This window comes from Notolepis coatsorum (genome assembly GCF_963971535.1).
Source record: "Notolepis coatsorum genome assembly, chromosome: 15".
In the NCBI taxonomy this organism is placed as follows: Eukaryota; Metazoa; Chordata; class Actinopteri; order Aulopiformes; family Paralepididae; genus Notolepis; species Notolepis coatsorum.
In genome coordinates this window covers 56,684,504-56,710,402 of record NC_140179.1, presented here as the reverse complement: position 1 = coordinate 56,710,402, position 25,899 = coordinate 56,684,504, and the positions used below count along the sequence as shown (strand labels likewise).

The following is a 25,899-nucleotide window of genomic DNA, read 5'->3' as shown; positions in this document are numbered from 1 at the left end:
TATGTTATGTTAAGCATATTGATTTGTTATATTGTTTACACTGCTTTTTACTACCTGTACCCCCCTCCCCCATGCTGCTATGATGCCTGAATTTCCCCAAGGGGATCAATAAAGGAATATCTTATCTTATCTTATCTTATCTAATGCTCTGTGGTCTGTGGTGTCTCTAGCTGCAGCCGCTGGTCCCAGAGAGCCGTCTGAGCTACAGTCTCCTCAGCCACAGTGTCAGCAGCCACCTGGACTCCTCTCCAGAGAGCAGTGAGACCGGGGCCGACATCCCCCTCACACGCAAAGGTACGAGGCGCTTTTACGCTGGTGTGATTGACCGTGTGCATTCTTTGCAGTGTCGTGTCTGTGTGTGTAGAGTAAAAGAAAATGAACGGGAGCATTTCAGTCTGCGGACCTTTCTCTATTATGGAGTTGACAAATTAGACCACTTTAGCTCATTCTTTAAGTATAATGCATTAGGGCAGTGGTTCCCAAAGGTGGGCCGCGAGCAGCCACGGGAGGGCAGCGAGATGATTTTCAAAAAAAAAAGAAAAAAAAAAAAATTGTCAGGCCACTGAACTTAGAAGCAGGCCAGGACAGTGTTTCTAGTTGTATTCTAAAATTCTATTCTATTGTATTCTAAAATGTGACTATATGGTTTTATATTAACTTAATAAATAAACAAAAACGAAAAATCTACTTATTTCAACGAACATTTCAAACTAAATAACAGATTATGCACATAAAACGCTGAAAACAACCGGGCGGCTACGTGGCGTAGTGGGCAAGGCGCTCGCCACGAATGCGGAGACGCTGGGATCGCCTGTTCGATCCCAGCGCTCCACATTGCTTTCAGTTTAGCTGGTCGTCCGTACTAATACACATTGGCCGTATTAGGGGGTGGGAAACTGATGGGTGGGGATCGGGCGTTGTGGACAGCGACTCCTACAGGTCGGTTGGTGCGCCTGCGCAGTAGAATCAGGAAGTGTCGGGGGCAGCGTGAGCCTCCCACGCGTTACTCCTCGCCACTGAGAGATCGAGCTGCGCAGGTGAAAAGATGCGACTGCTGTTACCTCAAGTACCGGAGGGGACTTGTGCTATGTATGACTTAGTCCACATTGCAGCCGGCTTGTGGGAGGCAAGAAACAGCGTTCGTGACAGGGGAGGGTTGAATTGGATGATACGAAATTGGGATGGGAGAAAATATAGAAAATGGGAGAAAAGGTGGATCAAAAACAAACAAAAAAACGCTGAAAACAACCGAAGCAACAATAGTATTTTAATGAGGCTATTATTATTATCATTATTATTTTGCAACAAGTTAGCCCTCTCATAAATAGCACATATAAATAAATAACTAACTTGAACTAACTTAATAGGATTGAAGTGATATTTAAATCGGTCGCCTGGCAAAAAAAAAAGGAAAAGAAAAGCCAGACGATGTGCATTGGGCCGTGGCTCTCTGACGCCTTATTTTCTGGGTCCCGGCCGCCTAAATATTAAAGGCAACCAACTTGTGTCTAGCCACGCCCAACTTGCGTCTAGCCACGCCCCCGCGGCGACGCTCCGCTCTGCCGCGGAGCTCTGTCGCGGCAGCATTATGTAGCAGTAATCCCCCCTTTTTTAACATCCAGAACTAGCTCAATTGGTAGCGCTGCCTTGCTGTGGATCCTGCGGTCTGTTGGTGACAAGTTAGATTCCCTTCAATTTTTTTTTTCTTTTTTTTTCTTTTTTAACGTGCATTCTTTCGCCGGTTAAGTTTAGGCATGTTAACTTTAAGCATTGTTTCGGAGTTGGTTAAGGTTAAGGTTAGGCATTGTTTCGGAGTTGGTTAAGGTTAGAAGGGTTAAGTTTAGGCCCTGTTAAGGAGCTGGTTAAAGTTAGAGTTTGTCTTAGAGAATGGCAATATTCTTTCGGAGTTGGTTATGGTTAAGGTTAAGGTTAGACATTGTTTCGGAGTTGGTTATGGTTATGGTTAAGGTTAGGCATTGTTTCGGAGTTGGTTAAGGTTAGAAGGGTTAAGTTTAGGCGCTGTTAAGGAGCTGGTTAAGGTTAGAGTTTGTCTTAGAGAATGGCAATAGACAGCCTATTTCCGCGCTGCAGCGCGAGGCAATAGACAGCCTATTTCCGCGCTGCAGCTCTCTCGCGCTGCCGCGGTCACATGGGCGTAGTGGCCAATCAGAGAAACGCTAAACACAAGTTGGTTGCCTAAAATATTCACGCGTCCCGGCCTGAAAAGTTTGGGAACCCCTGCATTAGGGCATAGCTGTCAACATAGGCAGGAGACAAAACGTGTACATTTTAGCCCCACCCCTTCCCCCGGCCCCGCCCCCTCGGTCCCGCCCCCTCCCACTCGGCCCCGCCCCCTCCCAATGGAGCTGCCTCGTCGCTTGCCATCTGCTGGTCAAAACCTGTATGTACCCAGCCATACAGGAAATGCACTGTATTATTTTACAGATTACTTTTGTGTTCCTACTTTAAGTGTAAATGCTATAAAAATACAGTAAATTACATTTTATCAAAATATTAACCATTAAATAAAGGTTGTAATCTGTAAATGTATTTGATTTTACTGTAAATGTTATGAATTGAAAATGGGGGAAGAAGTCCTTCTCTGGTCTGCATCCCCTTAACAATTGTGTATTGTGCCATACTGTATTGTGCCCATTCTGCAATCTGTTAAAATTAGCAATCAATCAATGTATTACCATAGTGTCTTTATACCTTCATCACTGTAGGCTACATATTAATACTACAACTCGTTAAAGCTATAAAAAATACCTATGGTCATTAATTTAGCAGTGGGAATATCATTTTTGGAACAGTGTGTGTGTCTACAGAGAAAAGTGAGATAGAAAAAAAGCCAATGCGATTTTGTGTTTTTCCTCAATATCTCTGCAATGCCTGCGAGTTACCAGTAACTGTATTTGTCATACCATGACAATTCACGACAACTTTTAAAACGGATCAATTTATATTTATAAATCGCATTCAGGAAATTGGGCCAGTGAAGGCATGCTCTCCGTGGAGGAATGGGAGGAGGGGACGCGTGATCCTTAGGGGACGACAGGGGAGGCGCAGAGCAAACGGCTGTTCACCAACACATTTACACATTCCTGCATCACATACAGTAACTTTGTATTGTTTTATCCACAGAAGATTTGCAAACCCTTTGTTCCAGAGACAAAAGCCACAGAGTGGGCAATCAAGAGACACTGGCTAAGTTGATTTGACACCCTCGGTGCATCAGTCTCTCCCCTGAGCTCTGAGCAAATCCGCTCGCTGTTCTTATTCTTCTTCGGGTCGCAACCGTCTCCCGGTCTGACTTCCTGTGATAACGTTCTAATCTACACTGCTGCCACCTGTCGTCACGGAGGGGAATTGCAGCCATTTTGTAAAAATTAATAAGTACAAAATACGTGCCAATACGTGAACCGTGAACAGGGCGTGAAGAAGGTTGAAAAAACAGGAGAATCCCGGGAAAAACGGTAGGGTTGACAGCTATGCATTAGGGATGTAACAATACATTGCAATGCATCGATGCTAAGGTCGCATCGAATTGAATCGTGGTGAAGAGATTTCATAATGCATTGAATCGTTGCCTGAAGAATCGTAATCTAATCGAATTGTTGTGGGGTCAAATATTTACTAGTGCTGTCAGGCGATTACAAAAATGTATCTAATTAATTACAGGATTTGTAATTAATTAATTAATCTAATTAATCACATTTTAATCGCATAACCATTTTATGCCTGATATTCTATATTCTATAATCATATTTCAAATTGCATGTGTCCGGATGGCAGAATTCAGTACTGTACACTGTATCTACAAAACCTTCTGTTTAATCATCTTCCATCTATTAATTTGCTTCGATTTTTCAGGTCTGGTCAATTTGAGCATGGTGTTATTCACAGTCAAAGATAAAACTAATTTAATTGATATTCTCATTTGGTTCATTACAATGTACTCAAGCCTAGTAACAGACACAGTATTTCTGACACTGGGAATACATTCCCTGAGATCCATAGATGTCCCTAGAATCAGATACCAAGAACATGCAAATGGACATATAAAGAAAAGTCGGTAAATGTGTATTCTACGTTCTTATGGAATGAATGAGATAAAAATATATATATATTTAAAAAAAAAATATTATTTTTGTAATTAATTTTGAGTTAATTTTCATAACGCGATAATTTGCTGTGTAATTCATTAATCTAATTAACGCAATAAACTGACAGGCCTAATATTTACAATCCTATTATTGACCTATAGTCCATTCATGCTGAGTGAATCAGTTCCCCCAGCCACATCAAGTTCAAGTTTCAAGTTTCTTTATTAGTTGTCATACAGAAATACTTTTGCATGAAATGCTTCTTTCTGTTTTGCTACTGAGTGTGCTAGATAAAATAACAAGATAGTGTAAAGTAGTATAATATAAGTATAAAATAGAAAGTCAAGTACGTAAACAAGTGTAAACTAAACAAAAATGTTCAATATACATATGTACAGTATATGTACAGTCTATACTTCTGTACAGTCTATACAGTCAGCTACTATATAGTACAGTGTAGAATGGTGAGGTATAGCTTAGCTTGTGGTGCCACCTTGTGGTGGTGAGGTGCAATGAGGTGCATGGGATTGATGCCAATAAATATAAAGTGTGTGTTAGTGTCTAAAGTGGGTAAGTGGGTGCTACAGTGTGTTGTTTATTTAAAGTGAGTGTGTGCGTGTGGATGTGTGTGTTGTGGGTGTATTTGATGGTCTGTTATTGTTCATTGTTCATTGAGCATCCTGATGGCCTGGGGATAGAAGCTCCTTCTGAGTCTCTCTGTGCTTGCCATGAGACTCCGGTATCGCTTGCCTGACCGCAGCAGTTCAAAGAGGCAGTTGTTTGGGTGGCTGGGGTCTTTGATTATTCTCTTAGCCTTACCCATACAGCGCAATCGGCTTGCTGTAAATGTAGGGGAGAACGGGGGACGTTGTCACACTTTTTACTCTGAATTGCTCATCATCAAAACATCTTTCAATAGTCATTCCTACATTAAATTGAAGCTTAAGATGTTGGCTTGAGTTGTGTATCCCTCTCATTTTCCAACGTATTGTAACAAAGAGTTAATCACCTATCAAAGACACTCTGACACATTGTGACAACCAACCCCATCATGGGGATGGTTGTCACAGACTATGGGGTTGGTTGTCACACCATGTGTTTTAATGGGAAAAATCTTAAAAAAAAGACAAGAAGGCAGAACTAAATTTGAAAGTTTAATTGCATTGACAAGTTGACAAATACATAACTTAATGCATCTTAACATGAACATAAACAGGAAACACGTCTTTAGGCCATCCTATATAACAAAATAAGAACACAATAAATCGGCCTAACAATAATAGCCTACACAACATGTGACAACCAACCCCAAATAAAATGTGACGACCAACCCAAGTTCAAGTTTCAAGTTTCTTTAATAGTTGTCATACAGAAGTACAGAATACTTTCATACAAAATGCTTCTTACTGTTACGCTCCAGAGACTGTGCTAGACAAGATAGTATCAAATAACATAGTATAGCATGTAATTTAGAAGAAGAAAATGAGGTCACAGTGTTCGGTATAGACATATGTACAATGTTCTGAGTTACCATATAATATACAATACTATGCAGTGTACTAATGTACAGTACTATATAGTGCAAAGCAGAAATGGGATGAGGTACAATTTAGGTACAATTTACAGTAAGGTGTACGAGTTGTAGTGCAATCCTTCATCAATAAATATAAAGTGTGGGGAGTGGGTGCTACAGTGTGTTTGTTTAAAGTGGGTGTGTGCTATAAAGTGTGTGGAGTGGGTGCTACAGTGTGTCTGTTTAAAGTGAGTGTGTGCGTGTGGATGTGTGTGCTATGTGCGTTTGGTGGTTGTTGTTGTGTAGTGTTCATTGTTCGTTTAGCAGTCTGATGGCCTGGGGATAGAAGCTTCTTCTGAGTCTTTCTGTGCTCGCCTTGAGACTCCGGTATCGCTTGCCTGACCGCAGCAGTTCAAAGAGGCAGTTGTTCGGGTGACTGGAGTCTTTAATGATTCTCTTAGCCTTGCCCTTGCAACGCTTGTTGTAAATGTTCTGGAGGGTGGGGAGCCCCCCTCCAATTGTGCGTTCGGCTGAACGTGTCACTCTTTGTAGTCTGCTTCGGTCTTGTGCAGTGCTATTCCCAAACCAGGAGGTGATGTTGCCAGTCAAGATGCTCTCTATTGTACATGAGTAGAAGTTCTTAAGGATCTTCTGACTGACTTGGAACTTCCTTAGGCGCCTGAGGAAGTAGAGGCGTTGTCGTGCCTTCTTCACAACACTGTCAATGTGTGTGGTCCATGTCAAGTCCTCGGATATGTAGGCTCCGAGGTACTTAAAGCTGTTGACTCTCTCAACCGGTGCCCCGTCGATGCTGAGGGGGCTGTAGTCCTTGACCCCCGACCTCCTGAAGTCCACAATCATCTCCTTTGTTTTGCTGACGTTCAGGGAGAGGCTGTTATCCTGGCACCATCCCGCCAGGACCTTGACCTCTTCCAGGTAGGCCCTCTCGTCGTTGGCAGAGATCAGGCCCACCACCACTGTGTCGTCAGCAAATTTGATGATTGTATTGCTACTCCGCTGAGCCACACAGTCGTGTGTGTACAGGGAGTAGAGGAGGGGACTCAGAACACAGCCCTGGGGGGCCCCTATGTTGAGGGTGATGGATGAGGAGGTGCAGTTGCCTGCTCTCACCACCTGGGGTCTGCCAGTCAGGAAGTCCAAGACCCACTGGCAGAGGTCATAGTTCAAGCCCAGGTCCCTGAGCTTGGCTATGAGTATGGAGGGGACTATGGTATTGAATGCCGAGCTGTAGTCGATGAATAGCATTCTCACATAGTTCCCCTGCCTCTTGTCCAGGTGTGATGCTGCTGTGTGCAGCACATGGGCTATGGCGTCCTCCGTGGACCTGTTGGGGCGGCATGCAAATTGCAGGGGGTCCATGTTGATGGGGAGGGAGGAGCAGATGTAGCCCTTTACTAGCTTCTCAAAGCACTTCATGGCTATGGAGGTGAGAGCTACAGGGCGGTAGTCGTTGAGGCAAGCAGGCTTGGATTTTTTGGGTACAGGGATAATAGTGGACTTCTTCAGGCAGGTGGGGATGACAGCCTGTTCTAAGGACAGGTTAAATATGTCAGTGAATACCGGGGCTAGTTGGTCGGCACAGACTTTTAGGACGCGGCCGGGGATGCCGTCCGGACCTGCTGCCTTCCTGATATTCACTTTTTTAAAGGTCCGCCTCACCTCATGTTCTGTTACCCTGAACACTGAGTCTCCATCAGCAGCAGACCCCCCCCCCCCCCCCCATTGCCGTGGCTTGTGGGCTGGTGTTGTTATTACCAGCATCAAACCTTGCATAGAAGGTATTGAGGTCATTTGCTAAGGAGATGTCACTGTTCAGTTTGAGGGAGGCGCCTTTGTAGTCTGTCATCGTTTTGAGCCCCTGCCACATAGCTCTAGAGTCAGCTTGTTCAAACTGTAGTTCAATTTTATCCCTGTAGCGCCGTTTGGCCTCTGTCACTGTCCTCCTTACGTTGTATCGCGCCACCTTGTGGTCATTCATGTTGCCTGCCACTAGGCCGTCGTTGTATGCTTTGGTGCGCTCTCTCAGAGCTTCACGGACGGATTTGTCTACCCAGGGTTTTTGATTTGGGTAAACTCATTTTGGTAGTGGGGATTGTTTCTTCCACCAAAGTACAAACATAGTCCAGCACTGTCTCCGTGTAGACATTAATGTTATCTGTGTCGCGGAACACGTTCCAGTCTGTGCAGTCAAACGCAGCCTGTAGCGTCTCCTCTGACGTCAAATCCCATTTCTGCACCTCTCGCGAGACTACAGGAGTGCTTTTGATTCTCTGTTTGTACTTTGGTGAAAGGAAAATGGACGCGTGATCTGATTTACCAAAGCCACTATCAGAATGAGCCTTGTAGCCACCCTTAAATTGCGTGTAACAGTGATCTAGGATGTTACCGCCTCTGGTGTTGCAAGTCACATGCTGATAGAAGTCAGGTAATACCTTTCTCAGATTGGCGCTATTGAAATCACCCAGCACTAAAATGGCGGCGTTAACGTTCGCCGCTTGTATTCTATTTACCTCGTCGTGGAGTCTGGAGAGCGCAACGTTGTTACTGGCTTGCGGTGGAATATACACTCCGATCAGGACGATCGCCGTTAACTCCCTCGGGAGGAAGAAAGGACGACACTTGATGGTTATATATTCCAGGTCTGGGCAGCAACCCCAACTGGAATGTCTTGATAGCATCAAGGCTAACAGCCATCTAACAACTAGTTAGCTAGCTAAGAACAATCTAAACTATAGCTATCCCTTCACACTTTTTAAGGGTAATAATTGTTTCATTATAAACCAATTGTGTAAAAGCCTAGAAGAAAAATACTGAGGAGCGGAATATTTACAAATGGACATGAAAAACACAAAAAGTCCTCTCACCTCAAATTTAGCTGTTTCACTCCAAAGATGACAATGTAGGTGAACTCTGACCCTAATTCTGGACATTTAAATACCAAAGTATGGGAGACAGGACCCTCTGGTAGTGAAATATAATGAATGTGACAACCTACCCGTGTGACAACGTCCCCCGTTCTCCCCTATTGGAGAGTGGGAAGCCCCCCTCCAATTGTGCGTTCAGCTGAACGGGCCACTCTCTGTAGTCTGCTACGGTCTTCTGCAGTGCTATTCCCAAACCAGGAGGTGATATTGCCAGTCAGGATGCTCTCTATTGTGCATGAGTAGAAGTTCTTGAGGATCTTCTGACTCACTTTGAACTTCCTTAGGCGCCTAAGGACATTTGTGTATTCAAAAAAATTTGGGGAATTAACTGATAGAAAATGTATCGAATCACATCTAATTGAATCGAATCGTGGTCAAATGGACAGATTTCATGATGCATTGAATCGTTGCCTGAAGAATCGTAATCGAATTGAAGTTGGGTCAAATATTTACACCCCTAATATGCATCTATGACACTATGTTGTTTATTAAAGGAACAGGCCAACATTATGGGACTCTTCTCCAGAGTCAGACAAGAAGATACAGTAGATTTCCTTTATGTGTGTTCAATCCGGCTGCAAGCTAGCCTAGCTTAGCACATGAATCAATGGAAGCGGATAGGGACCACTAACCTAGCTTAAAACTACAGGAGAGGTGTTTTTGGCCAACAGCAAGGCTAGCGGTCCGTGTCCATTTATACAAAGCTAGGCTAGCTTGCAGCCGGATAGCTTTCTACTGAACGCACAGAGAGGAAATTGGTATTTTTTGGCTCGTCTGGCCACAAGTGGGAGGTAGAGGACCAGGTAGGCGACCATTGTTAGGCAGAGAGCCAATGTTAGTTGGAGGGCACTGCCCACTGTTAGGTGGAGGGCAGGACCGGGCCTAGGAACGTGACACCACAGCCTTCCTGGATGATTTATTAATGGAAATAGCAAATAAAAGAAATAACGTGTATACTCGTTGTTGGCGTCCAACGATTGGCGGCCAATAACAAGTTTACTCGTCGATGGCGGGGAATGAGTTAAGTTGTTTTAAGAACACCGTCTGACTAGTGTCTTGACTAGTTAAACTAGTTAAAGCTTTGTACAGAGAAATATGTATTTATAACATGTCCAATAAGCTGTACAAATGATGTAACATATAATAAATTACCATCACAACGTCTTCCTGATTCAAGAGGCCGAGTGCAGCAGCGCATCTCAACGTCCTACAACTCAAAGCGTGGCCCCCTTGCCTCTAAACGTGTCCCCCTTGCCTCTAAGCGTGTCCCCCTTGCCTCTAAATGTGTCCCCCTTGCCTCTAAACGTGTCCCCCTCGCCTCTCTAAACGTGTCCCCCTTGCCTCTAAACGTGTCCCCCTGCCTCTCTAAGCGTGTCCCCCTTGTCTCTCTAAACGTGTCCCCCTTGCCTCTAAGCGTGTCCCCCTTGCCTCTAAATGTGTCCCCCTTGCCTCTAAGTGTGTCCCCCTTGCCTCTCTAAATGTGTCCCCCTTGCCTCTAAACGTGTCCCCCTTGCCTCTCTAAATGTGTCCCCCTTGCCTCTAAACGTGTCCCCCTTGCCTCTAAATGTGTCCCCCTTGCCTCTCTAAATGTGTCCCCCTTGCCTCTAAACGTGTCCCCCTTGCCTCTCTAAATGTGTCCCCCTTGCCTCTAAACGTGTCCCCCTTGCCTCTCTAAATGTGTCCATCTTGCCTCTAAATGTGTCCCCCTTGCCTCTAAATGTGTCCATCTTGCCTCTAAATGTGTCCCCCTTGCCTCTCTAAACGTGTCCCCCTTGCCTCTCTAAATGTGTCCCCCTTGCCTCTCTAAACGTGTCCCCCTTGCCTCTCTAAACGTGTCCCCTTGCCTCTCTAAACCTGTCCCCCTTGCCTCTCTAAACCTGTCCCCCTTGCCTCTCTAAATGTGTCCCCCTTGCCTCTAAACGTGTCCCCCTTGCCTCTCTAAACATGTCCCCCTTGCCTCTAAACGTGTCCCCCTTGCCTCTCTAAACGTGTCCCCCTTGCCTCTCTAAACGTGTCCCCCTTGCCTCTCTAAACGTGTCCCCCTTGCCTCTCTAAACGTGTCCCCCTTGCCTCTCTAAACGTGTGTCCCTTGCCTCTAAACGTGTGTCCCTTGCCTCTCTAAACGTGTGTCCCTTGCCTCTCTAAACGTGTGTCCCTTGCCTCTCTAAACATGTCCCCCTTGCCTCTCTAAACGTGTCCTCCTTGCCTCTCTAAACATGTCCCCCTTGCCTCTCTAAACGTGTCCCCCTTGCCTCTCTAAACATGTCCCCCTTGCCTCTAAACGTGTCCCCCTTGCCTCTCTAAGCGTGTCCCCCTTGCCTCTCTAAACGTGTCCCCCTTGCCTCTAAGCGTGTGTCCCCCTTGCCTCTCTAAATGTGTCCCCCTTGCCTCTAAACGTGTCCCCCTTGCCTCTAAACGTGTCCCCCTTGCCTCTCTAAACGTGTCCCCCTTGCCTCTCTAAATGTGTCCCCCTTGCCTCTAAACGTGTCCCCCTTGCCTCTCTAAACGTGTCCCCCTTGCCTCTCTAAACGTGTCCCCCTTGCCTCTCTAAATGTGTCCCCCTTGCCTCTAAACGTGTCCCCCTTGCCTCTCTAAACGTGTCCCCCTTGCCTCTCTAAACGTGTCCCCCTTGCCTCTCTAAATGTGTCCCCCTTGCCTCTAAATGTGTCCCCCTTGCCTCTCTAAACGTGTCCCCCTTGCCTCTAAACCTGTCCCCCTTGCCTCTCTAAATGTGTCCCCCTTGCCTCTAAACGTGTCCCCCTTGCCTCTAAACGTGTCCCCCTTGCCTCTAAACGTGTCCCCCTTGCCTCTCTAAACGTGTCCCCCTTGCCTCTCTAAACATGTTCCCCTTGCCTCTCTAAACGTGTCCCCCTTGCCTCTCTAAACGTGTCCCCCTTGCCTCTCTAAACGTGTCCCCCTTGCCTCTCTAAACGTGTCCCCCTTGCCTCTAAACGTGTCCCCCTTGCCTCTCTAAACGTGTCCCCCTTGCCTCTCTAAATGTGTCCCCCTTGCCTCTCTAAGCGTGTCCCCCTTGCCTCTCTAAGCGTGTCCCCATTGCCTCTCTAAATGTGTCCCCCTTGCCTCTCTAAACCTGTCCCCCTTGCCTCTCTAAATGTGTCCCCCTTGCCTCTCTAAGCGTGTCCCCCTTGCCTCTCTAAATGTGTCCCCCTTGCCTCCTGCAGAGAGACAGCAGATACTGAAGGGTGTCCAGAACATTGCGGTGAAGGCGGCCCGCCGGCGTTCCAAAGCCCTGGAGGTGGACGCCGCCCTCCGTCTCCCCCCTCCGCCCTCCCCCCTGGACCCCCCCAAGAAGCAGAAGAGCAACCTGTCCCTGATGAGCGAGGCGGTGCCCCCCAGGGGCCTGATGAGGCGCGGCGGCGGCAGACAGCCCAGCAGGCAGCCCAGCCCCGAGCTGCTGAGGCACGCCACCTCCGACGACAACCTGTCCAGCAGCACGGGGGGAGAGGGGCCCCCCGCCCTGCAGAGCACCACCTGGACACGCCCGCGCAACAACCGCCAGCCCGTCCCCAAGAACCCCACCCCCCGCGAGCAGGAGTTCGAGGCGCGTCGTAGGAAGAGGCGCTCCCGCTCGTTTGAGGTCACAGGTCAAGCGGTGAGTCTCAGATGTGTTATTAGTTATTATATTATTTTTAGGGTTATTGATTAATTGTTAGTAGGGCTGACCTCGACTAGTCGACTAATCGATCGAAAGGAGCCGTAGTCGACTGCCAACCTCTTAGTAAAAAAAGCAAATAAAATAAAATAAATAAATAAATAAAATAAATATCATCTTTTTTTTATCATTCTTTCCAAAAGCCTAGAGGCCTAGAAGTGTGGCTAACTCTAATGGCATTACGCCTTATTGATTGTCATCTAGAATATAGCCTCTCACATACAGTTATACAGTTATTAGACTCCTTATCTGCTAGCACTAGTTCAATAATATAGCATTACAAACTCTCCATATATTTCCTGGTGTTCTGTCCAGCTGTGTTAATAAGAGATAAGTTGGCTGACTTATGTCGGCTTTTTAGCAAATTCTCAGTAAGGTGATCTAATCAAATCTAGGCATTACACCAAAATTATTAGCTTCTAATCATCAACATATAACACGTTTTGTTCACGTACATTGTAGTCACGTACATTTACGCTTGTAAATTCCGTCGTGGAGGACGGCAAAAAAGTTGAAATATTGTAATGCGGACAATGGTCCTCATTCTCGAACGTGTTCGTAATTGCCTTTGTAAATATCTTGGTAAAAATGTCGTACCAACAGATTTATTTTACAAAAATACTCCGGATTCCTGAACGCGTGAAACGGTCTCCGTAAGTGGGCAAAATGTTCGCAGCTGTGCTCTGCTGAATGAACTGACATCACTCATTCTTAAACTCCAGGCGCGTTCTCGTATATCTTCATTTGCATACAGACACGCCTCCCCAGCTCCTTATTAACTCATTCAGCGCCGGAAGCCTAGAGCATCTTTGTTCCTACCACGCCAATGCTCTAAAAGATAGGAATAAGTGGCGGTGTTTGCAGGGCTATATATATATTCTATATTATAGCTATGGATACAATACTATGGCCCATTTGACATCACCTATCTATAGTTCAATATGTGAAAAATAATAATTGTTTTCATCAATACGTTTGCGTGTTATACCGTGGTGAATATGAGTATAGTTTTAGAGTGATCCTGTCTAATCCCAGAAAACGACGATATGCAGCAAAATGTGAATTTCACTAAAAGTGTTGCCGTTTCTCGCCTGGACATGCTACTATTTCCAAATCAAATATATATAATAGGTATTATGTTTCATCATGAATGCATGAAAGGGGCGAGGGTCGTTTTTTGATGCTTTGATCGTCACCAACGGCATACGTTGTGGAGTAACGTTACACACACACGTTGCGATCAAGGTGAAATCATGGTTGGATCAAAGCAGGATTGATATAATTTAATCCTTACCTTCACTAGGAGGTACTCCAAAAAGAATATTTCAATTGTCTGATCACGAGTCCAAGTACCGGTGTCCATCGTGTCGCCAACATAATCCATCCAACAGATGCATCGGAGGCATTTGACGCTTCTCAATGGGATCGGGATACCCGCCCGCCTTGCCCGACAAAGAAAAGTGCGCCCGAAGACATTTGATCGATGCACAGGCCAAGATATAATGTTTTAAAGGGTGCTCGATACTGCCACCTGGGTGGATGCGGCCGGTATTGCACTTTGGCATTCTCAGGATGATTCCCCATGTTAACCCCGAGTCCGTGTGCCTGTAATGAATGGAAATATCGAATAAAAGAAATAACGATGACAACCCGACTATACTCGGGTTTTCGGGGGTCCTGGTGCTCAACGCATGGCGAGATAACCCGACTATCCTCGGGTCTGGCGTCCAAAGAGTTAAGCCTAAAGTACTTTATTAATTATCATTATAATTATTTAATTCCGGGCGGTCAGGTGGCGTAGCGGAGATTGCGTTCGTCACCAACACCGGAGACGCTGGATTCACCTGTTCGAATCCAGCTCACAGCTCCGGCGTTGTAGTGTGGCCGTTCACACTAATACAATTGGCTGTATTAGAGGGTGGGAAAGCTGGCGGGGTGGGTCCGGGTCGTTGTAAACAGCGACTCCTACAGTTCGGTCGGGGCGCCTGCTCAGCGCGGATAGGATCTAAGGGGGGTAGTGTGATCCTTCCACACGTTACACCCTCTCAGTGAGAGTCCGCGCTGCCAGGTGAAAAGAAGCGGTTGATTGGCTAGACGTGTGTCGGAGGAAGCACGTGATAGCCTCCACTCTCCCAGACCGACTGTGGGGGGTAAGTGCGCAGCGACCAGGAAGGGGATTGGGAATTGGCATAACGACTAACATTGGGATGGGAGAAAATCGGAGGAAAAAGGAGGGGGGAAAAGATCAATAAAAAAAAAAATTATAATAATTATTTAATTCCACGGATGTCTGTAGTGTCGGCAATCCCAAATGACTTGTCTTAGAGAAAGCTGTTGAAAACACGGCTGTCCGACTTACGACTGCCTTTTCGAGTTTGTAAATCCTACATAAATCCTACAAAGAATTTACAATACGAAGCCGTTTCGAGAATGCAGAATAAGTACGTAAATCGAGTTACGAAGCAATTCCTTGGTAACTTTTATGTATGTCCGTTCGAGAATGAGAACTTTTGTTTAACTCTTTAATAAAATTTTTTAAATAAAAATAATAATAATAAATATAAAACGACTGTACTGTACCTGTTGCCTTGTAAAAGAAGATCGAAATAAAATCATTCATTCAAGTCACGTGATCTCTTGTTCTTCTTTCACTGCTGCAGCTGCCCCAGACCAAGACCACCACGGCCCAGCGCTTCCGCCCGCTGGACAGCACATCGGACACCCACCTCCACATCAACGGTCAGCCCCAGGCCCCGCAGCTCCGCCCCCCGCAGCACAGGGCCGTCCCCGCTCTCACCAAGGTCAGGGTGCCCCATAACGGTCAGCAGCCAGGTGAGCCACTCCGGTCCAGCGGTGGAAGAAGTACACAGTTCCTTTTTCTTAAGTAAAAGTAGAAATACTCTGATAAATGAGTACTCTGGTAAAAGTAAAAGTCATCCATTCAAATTCTACTTAAGTAAAAGTAGAGAAGTATTTGCTGTTGAATGTACAGCTAATTTTATCTAAAGTAAAAGTACACATTCTACGACCTCTATAGGTGATGTTAAAGTGGTATGTGGTCCAGTAATGCTGCTCTGATTAAAGGTTATGTTAAAGTGGTATGTGGTCCAGTTATGCTGCTCTGATTAAAGGTTATGTTAAAGTGGTATGTGGTCCAGTTATGCTGCTCTGATTAAAGGTTATGTTAAAGTGGTATGTGGTCCAGTTATGCTGCTCTGATTAAAGGTTATGTTAAAGGAACACGCCAACATTTTGGGAAATTAGCTTACAGTCTTCTCCAGAGAGAGACAAGAAGATAGATACCAGTTTCTACTGTGCGTTCAGTAGAAAGCTATCTGGCTGCACGTTAGCCTAGCTTAGCACAATGAATGGAAGCGGACATGGCCAGTTAGCCTTCGGGAGAGGTGTTAGTTGGACAATGCCTAGGCTAACCGGCCATGTCCGCTTCCATGAGGATGAAGAAAAAGCTGGACGCTATACTCCCACCACCTCTATGAGGAACTAGCCAGGATGAGGAGCACATTCAGCCATAGACTTATCCCCCCATGACACACCACAAACCACCTCGACCAGTCCTTCGTGCCAGTAGCCATCAGGATCGAGAACTAACGGCTGGTGAAATTCAAATGAGTCCAATTGTATCAAAAATAGAACATAGTTTATTTCTGTTTCTGTGGCCACAGAAAGAGTATCTTCAGTTTACAATCAGAGACAAGGTAATACGAGCGTCTGACCAGAAAGTGAGAAAGAGGTGATTTACTTGGACAAGTCATATCTAAATCAAGCTGTCCTGGGCCTTGGCCGTTGTTTTAAGAACACTGTTAAGAATGTCGCCCTAGTGTCTGAGCTGTATACTGGCTGTACAGAGAATGTATTTATGTATTTAAACAGAGGTATGAACATGATAATAATTTTCAACCACAACCTGTACCCCCTCCCTCCCCCAATGCTGCTACGGCACCTGCATTTCCACCAAGGGGATTAATAGAAGAACACTTGCCACTTGATTAAAAGTCCTTTCTGTTCCTTCAAGGTTCCAACAGTGATTCCTCCCCGGCCAACGCTCCCCTGGTCCCCCTGAACAACCAGAGGCGAGGGCCCCATCTCCGTCAGCCGCAGCCCCTGCTTTACATCACCACCACGGGGGGCGCAGGGGGTCAGCGCACTCGCAGACACTGAAAACGTCCGTCTACCACCTGGCTTTATCCAGGGCAAATATGTCTGAATGGTAGTGTTGTTTTAGCAGGCACTTACAGTGTGTGTGTGTGTGTATTGGAGGTGAATGGTGTGGCGATCACATTTGCTCTTCAGTCAAATGACAAATGGTTTGTTAGCTCGTTATTAGCATTCCACGCTTTAGTAAGGGGGTTTGTATTACTACTTGTGCTCGTTTCAGGATATTTCAAGTAAAAATGTCTCATTGCAACGGCTGATCATTTTGCTGGTTTCACGAAATTGTACTCGTTACGTAACGATGGGACTTGTTTCAAGACATTATCACTTAACAAGAAGAACGAGAAACTTGTTAAGATTGTACAAGTTTGTCCAGAAACGTAACCCAGTCATTCATGAAACAAGTAGCCTACAATTTCTTGAAACCTATTGATAATTATTTTCCGGTGCAGTAAGAAAATGTCTCTTAAAACATCTTGAAATAAGACTGATTTCAATTTCACAAATGCAGACGATGCTAACTTCTTGACTGAGGGACAGATGTCATCCCCCGTTATTTGGCAAGAACAATAGCAGACCAAAATCAAAACATGTCCAGGTTTCCCATTTAAACCCCCCCCCCCCACCAAAACACCAGCACTTCCCTTACCTCTTCTCTCCTCCCCTCTGACCCAATGCGAAGGCCCCCCCCCCCACATGCCCCCAAAGGAGGACACTTACTCCCCTTGCGTCAGTCATGGGACCGTGAGACAGCTTGATGACGGCTAGCTAAATCAGCAGTCTTACCTCTTATCTAAAGTCATCTACAAGTAAGCTAGCGACCACTGCTGTCCCTGTCGTCTGCTGTCAACACCACCGTTCCTCCCAGGTGTCAGACTCCTCATTCACTTCCATTCATACTTCTGAATTATAAACAAACAATACAGCGATATTATTCTGCGTAATATAATCAATCAAAGGTACTTTTCTTTTTTTTTTTACTAATGTTGTTGTTTTCAAATTACCAGTAAAGGAACTATTTCTCACTTGAGGTGTAGTTTGACCAACTGTCAACTTATCACAGAATGTTTAGAATCTAGGCTTGCTTGAGATTACTTTTGGCTCGCCTCGAAAACAAGCGTGACTAGCCGATTACAGCCGGGGGAGGAGTCAGAAAGTCGAACACTTCTTGAGTTGACTAGCCTGCTCGCCTCGTCTCGCAATGGCAGATATCGCGTTCGCTTTCTCACACACACATATATATTAGGGCTGTCCCCGACTAAGGATTTGTATAGTCCACTTGTAATTGACGAAATTAGCCGATAGTCGACTATTAGTCGACTATGAAAAAAAATAAAAAAGTATAATATATATATATTTTTTCATCATTCCATTTGGGCTGTGGGGGGTGCTTAATGTCTGAAGGAGTCAACGGAAGGCGTCTTGTCCTCTGCAAAAGCATGCAATTGGTCCACTGATGGATACATCTTGATATTTGTCTAGTCTAGTGTGTTCATTAGATGGGTGAAATCCTCTTTCAGTGCCTCTGTGCCTGTTTTCTTAGGCAGTTAGCCTCTGGTATGCGTGCCATTAGCGTTAGCCACGCTTCTAGGCCTCTCTTCTTTTGGAAAGAATGATAAAAAAAAAAAAATATATATATATATACCGGTATATATATAATAATCTTTAATTTTTTTTGGCAGTCGACTACGGCTCCTTTCGATCGATTAGTCGACTATTCGACTAATAGGGGTCAGCCCTAATATATATATATATATATATATATATATATATATATATATATATATATATATATATATATATATATATATATATATATATATATATATATATTGAGGCAAAACAGAATTATTCAGCAGATGCTTTATCATGTAAGATGTGTGCAACGAGATATAGGCCTATATATTATAGTTTCGGCTAATTATAATTTCGAGAGCACTGATAATGATTGGCCAGCTAATTATCCTTTGGATTTTATGTGGGGGGTATATGAGAACAGGTAGAAATACTATAACACTCACTACAAATTGATGTGAATCAAGTCTTCATTTATTAGTATTATTATTGGATACAGGAGTTTGTGTACCAAAAGCTTCTTCAAACAACTTTCTCATTATAATTTATTCGGGGGGGGGGGGGGTTGATACTGTTATTTCGATATAAACTCCATTGCAGAGATGTTTATTAAGACAGCATTTATGAGGAATGTGTAAAGCGTTCAATTGTGAATATCAGTACTCCGATGGAAAATAATTTGGTGTCTGTCTGACAGTTCATGAAGTTTATCTTGGAATAATGATGGATAAGATAGACGTCTCATAACTTCCTTGTGGGTGGTCCGGTGGTGACAGCTTTTCTGAGCCAATGGGCGCTTTGCGCAAACCAGAGCAAGTCGTTTCCCATCATGCATGAGGTTGTGCAGTCGGTGGACAGCAACTGCCTCGCTCTCGTGAGATATCTGCGGCTCGCACAGTCAGATTTCCAGAGCAAGTCGGACAGCATTCGAACAGTCATGCAACGCGCTTGGCAAGGCGGTGGTCAAAACTGCGCAGGCCTAGCTCATCTCAAACAAGCCTTCTTTCTTCCAGCAGCAAGGCAGCAGGTAACCATGGTAACCACTCCCCAGACATTCCATGCAAGGCAAATATACACAGCAGACTCAAAACCTACAACAAACAACCTGACCGGATCTGCTTTTATTTTTCAAAAGGTCATAAATCTGTAAAGACACATCAAATGCCGAAACAAACACAAACCGTTGACTCAGAATTGTCAGTTTCATTGAAATCTGTACAGCAGCAGTTTGTTTATACTTAGACTACTGTAGGTCCTCAAAATTAATGGAAGTGAATGAGGAGCCCGACACCTGGGAGGAATGGTGGTGTTGACAAAAGACAACAGGGACAGGAGTGGTCACTATCTTACTAGTACATGACTTTAGATAAGAGGTAAGACTGCTGAAACTTGACGAAGTTCTACTAAAGTGAAATATCCCTTTAAACATGAGGTGCCCGGACTCCTCGGTGGCCTATGGACCCCAGAGATGATTCTCGTCTCTGCCTGTGATTTTTGGACACGCGTCGTTGCGTTCCGTTCCAGATGCTTTGGCTCTCGGCCCGTTCCCCCTGCTAAACGTCGACCCGCTTTGACCTCGGAAGTGGAAGGTCATTAACCCTTTCACTGCCACACTACAGAAGGTTAACCCTTTTACTATCACACTACAGACGGTTAACCGGTCTGTAGTGTGATAGTAAAGGGTTGACCTTCTGTAATGTGTTAAGTGAAAGGGTTTAACATGCTGCCCTGTGGCAGTGAAAGGGTTAACCGTTTGGTAGTGCGGCAGTGAAAGGGTTAAGAACGTGACTGCACATCGATGTACGGTATGCTCGTTAGGACTAGATTTGTTTTTGATGACTCAGTGCTTGATATGAAGGTGTAAAAAATTGAATATGAAATCAAGCTGCTAGGTGGGTTTATATTAGTTTTTACATTATGATAACACTTCAACACCTGTATGTGGCATTTCAGCAGCGTAGACCTTTTTTAGATTAGAGGATGAAAACTGGCCTTTACTCGATGACATTAGTTCAGACGGCGCCACGGATGTTAAGATTTCATAATTAACGATTATTAATTAAATTCTACATAATGAACGGTAGCCCGACGTCGTCGCCCAGCTCCTTTATAAGCTAATTGATATTTTAGTTTTTTTAATAGTGAAGTTTGGTCTCTAGTTATGAAAATCAGTCACACAATGAAAACATTTGAGACTCGGATCTTGATTGAATGTTGTGCACTTCTGTCCTCAAGCTTGATGTTGATATGTTTCAGATCTTGATTGAATGTTGTGCACTTCTGTCCTCAAGCTTGATGTTGATATATTTCAGATCTTGATTGAATGTTGTGCACTTCTGTCCTCAAGCTTGATGTTGATATGTTTCAGATCTTGTTTGAATGTTGTGCACTTCTGTCCTCAAGCTTGATGTTGATATGTTTCAGATCTTGATTGAATGTTGTGCACTTCTGTCCTCAAGCTTGATGTTGATATGTTTCAGATCTTGTTTGAATGTTGTGCACTTCTGTCCTCAAGCTTGATGTTGATATGTTTCAGATCTTGATTGAATGTTGTGCACTTCTGTACTCAAGCTTGATGTCGATGTGTTTCCATGTGGCCCCCCCAGGTGTAAATGCCTTTTCATTAACACATGTCCCGTTGTCGTGCTTTTGTGTTAGATGTGCTTGCCTACCCCTCACACTGAACATAATGGCACTACAGAAAATTCCCCAAGTTAGACGAGTTGTATTTTTAATGATTTATTTAACTGTTGCCTTGTTTCTTTTGTTACCCTCGACATTGTTTCATAAGTACTACTTTCTATGCTTTATTTTGTACTTTTTTTTTGTACCCACATAAATTCCAATGAAACCCAAATAAGTGGAGTGCTTGTTTTCTTTTTTCCGGAGTCCAAACCTGTTTCCCATGTCCAGTCATTCCAATCCCAGGGGCACTGTTGGTGTTGGTAGGTTTAAAGGTGCTGTATAGATAACATTTTATGTAGAGTAATCATACAAATAAAAATAAATTAATATATTGTTGTGGAATATTTTAAATGAGCCAAACAGTGAAACTAGAAATGCAGATGAGTCAATTGTATAAAAAAGAACATTGTTTATTTATCTCTTTCCATGGCCAGAGAAAGAGTACGATCAGTTTATCATCAGAGACACACAAGCGACCAGAAAGTGACATTTGGTCAGACTTACAATAAATAGATAATTGACATGACGTACATAAGATTTGATGCCAACTTAATAACAAATCTGACAAGAAAGGTAAACAAAATGCCCTAGTGAGAAAATTAAAACAATAGATGGGTCTAGGGCCTTTGTTGTGTCTTCACACAATAACTGGAGTCCAGGCCAAATGTCATATCTCATAAACATTGGTCGTTGTTATAATAAATACAGACTGTCGCCTAGTGTCTTGAGCTTTATACTAGTTGATCATATTAACTAGTCAAGGCTGTAAGAGAATATGTATTTTAACACAGAGCTTATGAACATGATATTTTCCAAGACAATATATATATATATAATACATCCAGAGCTTTTAGAAAGGTGTGGAATAAAGTTTTCCCCCTAAAGAATGATTGATTAATTCATTTAATAAAAATAAAAAAAATGTGGGTCCAAAATGAATGTCTACATGTTGCAGGCATGTATCCCCTCCCTACTTCCTATTTCCCCACGTGGAATGCACCCGATTGGATAAATGACACTGGTGCTCTAGTCTAGTGCAACATCTGGTGGCTGAATGTTATCTATAACACCTTTAATACAGTGATGTGTGCAAATGAGCATTGTAATTACATAATTTTTTTTAAATTAAAATAAGCTAATTAGCATATAAGAGAATTAATACAAGATACAGTAAAATACAAATAAACTGACACTCTCGTCCTTGGTTGGCCTACAGTAGTCTCCAGTTCCTAACTCATCTTTTAGTGTAGAACGATGAATGCAGCCTTCTTCCGCCATTTTGGTAATTCTACCACTGGGTATCGTTTGTACCGACGACCACCAGCGATCTGCAATTGAAACAGCTTTCCTGTCCTAATTTATTATCATAATTATATTATCATATGTATAGGACTGGGGTGAGTGCTATCCTTGAAGAGTTTGCAATTGAACGGTAACTACAGTGAGTACGCCTACCTCTGTGGCATCAAGGTGTGTATTCCACCGTGACTTGTTCATACCAAATTATTACATTTTTGTTGATACATTTCTCATATATTTTTGTTGATATATTTCTCATATATCAACCCGTGGCAACGGTTGTTTTCTTCCGACATGGAGAGGAAAACGGGAATTCTAGACATTTCGTGAAAGGCCTCTTTTTATTTTACCAGGTAGTCACTTGAGCTCAATGATCTCTTTTTCAAGCAAGACCTGGGCCCCGTTCCCCGTACCTGGATAACTGAGTTAGCCAGATAATTTCCAGTCAAGTCTGACTTAAGCCGGACCTTCCCATTCCCCGACGCGCGATTGTCTAAATCACCATGACAACAGATCAAAAAGTTTGAGCCTGGTCGGGAGCAGGGTTAAGTTCAGTTAGCCGGATGAACCATGGCCACGCCCCCGCAAAGAAATCCCAGCTCCCTTCCTGAAATGATTCTCACAGTCTAGGATCTGCATTATACCATTCTGAATTACGTTTCTGTGCTTCGTTTTCCTAGAGGGGGCTTTTGAAATGTATAATAATAGAACTAAATGCTGATAATAAATCATATTGAGCCTATAGATTTACTTTGTCCTAAATAAAATAATGCACGTCATATACGGCGCTCGGAGTCGCGATACACGCTGCATGTGGTTATTTTAATAAGTGTCTATGCGGGGATTGTGGATTTTGTGTGATATTGTAACTGGGATTAAAATGTCTGATGAGATGCGCTGTTTGACGGATTTGAGAAATCGAATGAGCCGTTGACGTCACATTAATGCATTTGAGAATAAAGAGATAAAACTTCATTTTTTGGTAAGAAAAATATTCTAAACACGGGTCTCTCGTCCATTAATGCATAAACAATGAGTTTATCCCGTCTGGCACAGTGGCCCAGCGGCTAGTGCTGAATCCTGGCAACCGGGCGACCGGTGTTCGAAACCCCGCCTTTCCAATTTAATTTTTTTGGAATATAATATTAATGATTATACGCAAAAGTAGCCTAGTTTTAAGTTAAAATATTATAAATCTACATGCATTGAGGATGTCATTCTTTATATAGCTCTCAACGTGCACCAAATTGAATTATTCCTACATTGCAAAAAGAAGGAAAAGACTAGGTTTCGAACCCGGGCCGTCTGCGTGAAAGTCAAAAGAAGAAACCGTTACACCACAGTGGATATAAGTAAAAGATCGACCATACATCAATCAATGGGTAAGAGAGCCGTATCGTTATTCTGTATAACAGTTTAACTAATTATTTTCGCTAGCAAGATCTCATTTGATTATTCAATCCAGCAGGCAAGTTTAAAGAAATATAATCTGATTGATTGAGGTAATGAGGGACTTAAAATTAGCCTATAGATAACGCATTTAACTTATCGGCGAGGCGATTGAGCCGTACTGCAATATGTTAATAAAGTTTTAAATCAATTAATCAATCAATGCGTTAGAGAATCAAGATCTCTGCTATCGATACGTGCTGGCTTTTCAACTGAAGCGGCCGCGCGCACTTATCCTGGGTCTCAAGCCTGGTTCGAGTTAACGAGACTGAATCCACCTTCGAGGAACAGGAAAATCCCGGCTTCAAACATCGGGTTAACTGAATCTGGATAATGGGACTCTTGATCGACTTAGTTGAACCAGGTACGGGGAATAGGGCCCTGGCCAAAATGGCAGCAAAACAAAAACAAACATACAAGACACAAACACAGACAAAAACATAAAAGGTAAGGTGATACATTTGAGCTGCAGCAAAACAAGATTGAATGGGGTTGGGGAGAGATTGGAGGGTAGAGTAAAAAAGGTAGGGTAGAAAGAGGAGGGAAGGTGAGGCTTTGCAGGAGGTTGCTCGGGAGAGGTCAAGTTAATGAATATAAATATAACACCACATTATACCGTTTTAACTGTATATTTTTGACATTTGAATCTTTAAAATGTCCGTAATTTGAATTTTAAAATCAGATATGGCAATGAGGGCCTGCAGTTTCAGAGTTTTTTTTTAAGTCCATTCCAGGCAGAGGGAGCAGAGAACATGAAGGCCCTTTTCCCAAACTCTGTGCGGGTTCTGGGTACTGAGGCATATAAATAGATATATTATTTATATATAAATAAAGCCTCGTCACGGGACCTACCGCGCCCCATCACGCTCCAAGACACGCACGATCAGACTCACCGTTACAGACATGGTTGAGAACTAGATGGCCTCAAGTAGATACTGCCACAAGTAAAGTCGCATTTGCACTAAAATAAAGACAATTGCTTAAAGTAAAAGAATAAAGACAATTAATTCCAAGTGATCTTTACCCCTCCTCTGCTGGGTGGAGAAGCATGCGACGGCTCATTTGACCAGGGCCCCCAGACACCAGCCCAGAGCCCCCAGACACCAGCCCAGAGCCCCCAGACACCAGCCCAGAGCCCCCAGACAACAGCCCAGAGGCCCCCAGACACCAGCCCAGAGCCCCCAGACACCAGCCCAGAGCCCCCAGACACCAGCCCAGAGCCCCCAGACAACAGCCCAGAGGCCCCCAGACACCAGCCCAGAGCCCCCAGACACCAGCCCAGAGGCCCCCAGACACCAGCCCAGAGGCCCCCAGACACCAGCCCCCAGACACCAGCCCAGAGGCCCCCAGACACCAGCCCAGAGCCCCCAGACACCAGCCCAGAGGCCCCCAGACACCAGCCCAGAGCCCCCAGACACCAGCCCAGAGGCCCCGAGACACCAGCCCAGGGCCCCCAGACACCAGACCAGGGCCCCCACCAGCCACTCCAGCAGATACAAAGGGCAGGAATACATTACATACCGGTACATATGTTTTTGTCCGCTAGCCTCAATGTTCCACAAACACCACAGCTATAAATGCACCACAGCTATGAGACATTTTAGTAGCTACAATTGATTCAGAAAGTTTCATATTGCTCAGACATAGTATAACAAAGATAACATAATACGCACCATTGATCGTTAAACATTTGCAAAAGGGTATAGGTTCAATTGACTGATTATAGGAATAAATATTTACAGATTACAACTCGTTTTCAAAGTGATTTACTAATTATAACTGACTGATTAGAAAGTCATTAAAGTGGAGATGCTCCTACAACCATACACTGTAATTAGGCATAGGATTTGGGATACAGCCAACCTCCGAGATACAGAGAGCACTGAAGTGTATATGAACACGCCTACTATGACAAATACATGGTTTGATCCTCAAGCATCTGTATCCTGGAGAACATTAGAAGAAAACATAGTGGCACCACATAGATTGCAGGATATAGTATACATCAAATTATCAATTAAGCAATGAGACTTGAAATTTGGCCCTCTTATAACACATGTGATTCGGATATGGCGTGACACACAGAACAATTTTACTAACCAACACAAATGGCATAGCCATTCGCCAATATTTAATAACAATGCACTCCTTATTGCACAACGACCTATCAGATATCCCAAATGGGAAAAGCAAGGCATACATACATACATTGGGAGATATATTCAACGAACGGGGTTTCTGTAGCTATCATGAAATTCAGAACAAATTTAACCTCACCAGCTCCACTTATTATTTCTATATACAGTTATTAGCAACTTTGAAGGCTCATGGAGTCCCATTAAAGATACCACTTGAGCACCACAGATATCACAAATTCTTCTATGAAAGGGAGACATCGAGAGGCTTCGTATGGAATCCTTCCCCTAGACTCAGTTTGGAGGAGGGATATACCAGACTTGAAAGTAGATTTTGATTGGCAAG

General features: G+C 44.0%; 1 protein-coding gene across 1 annotated transcript in view; it reads left to right on the top strand.

Annotated features, from left to right (window-relative positions):
• Positions 1–16,416, top strand: part of kif19 (kinesin family member 19) — a gene marked incomplete at both ends in the record, with an annotated part of 182,634 nt that extends 166,218 nt beyond the window's left edge. The window contains 4 exons of the mRNA XM_084330652.1: positions 171–294; positions 11,747–12,177; positions 14,898–15,069; positions 16,271–16,416. Of these exons, the coding sequence (XP_084186778.1) occupies positions 171–294; positions 11,747–12,177; positions 14,898–15,069; positions 16,271–16,416 (873 nt within the window). The remainder of the gene's footprint in view (positions 1–170; positions 295–11,746; positions 12,178–14,897; positions 15,070–16,270) is intronic.
• Between the last annotated feature and the right edge of the window lie 9,483 nt (positions 16,417–25,899).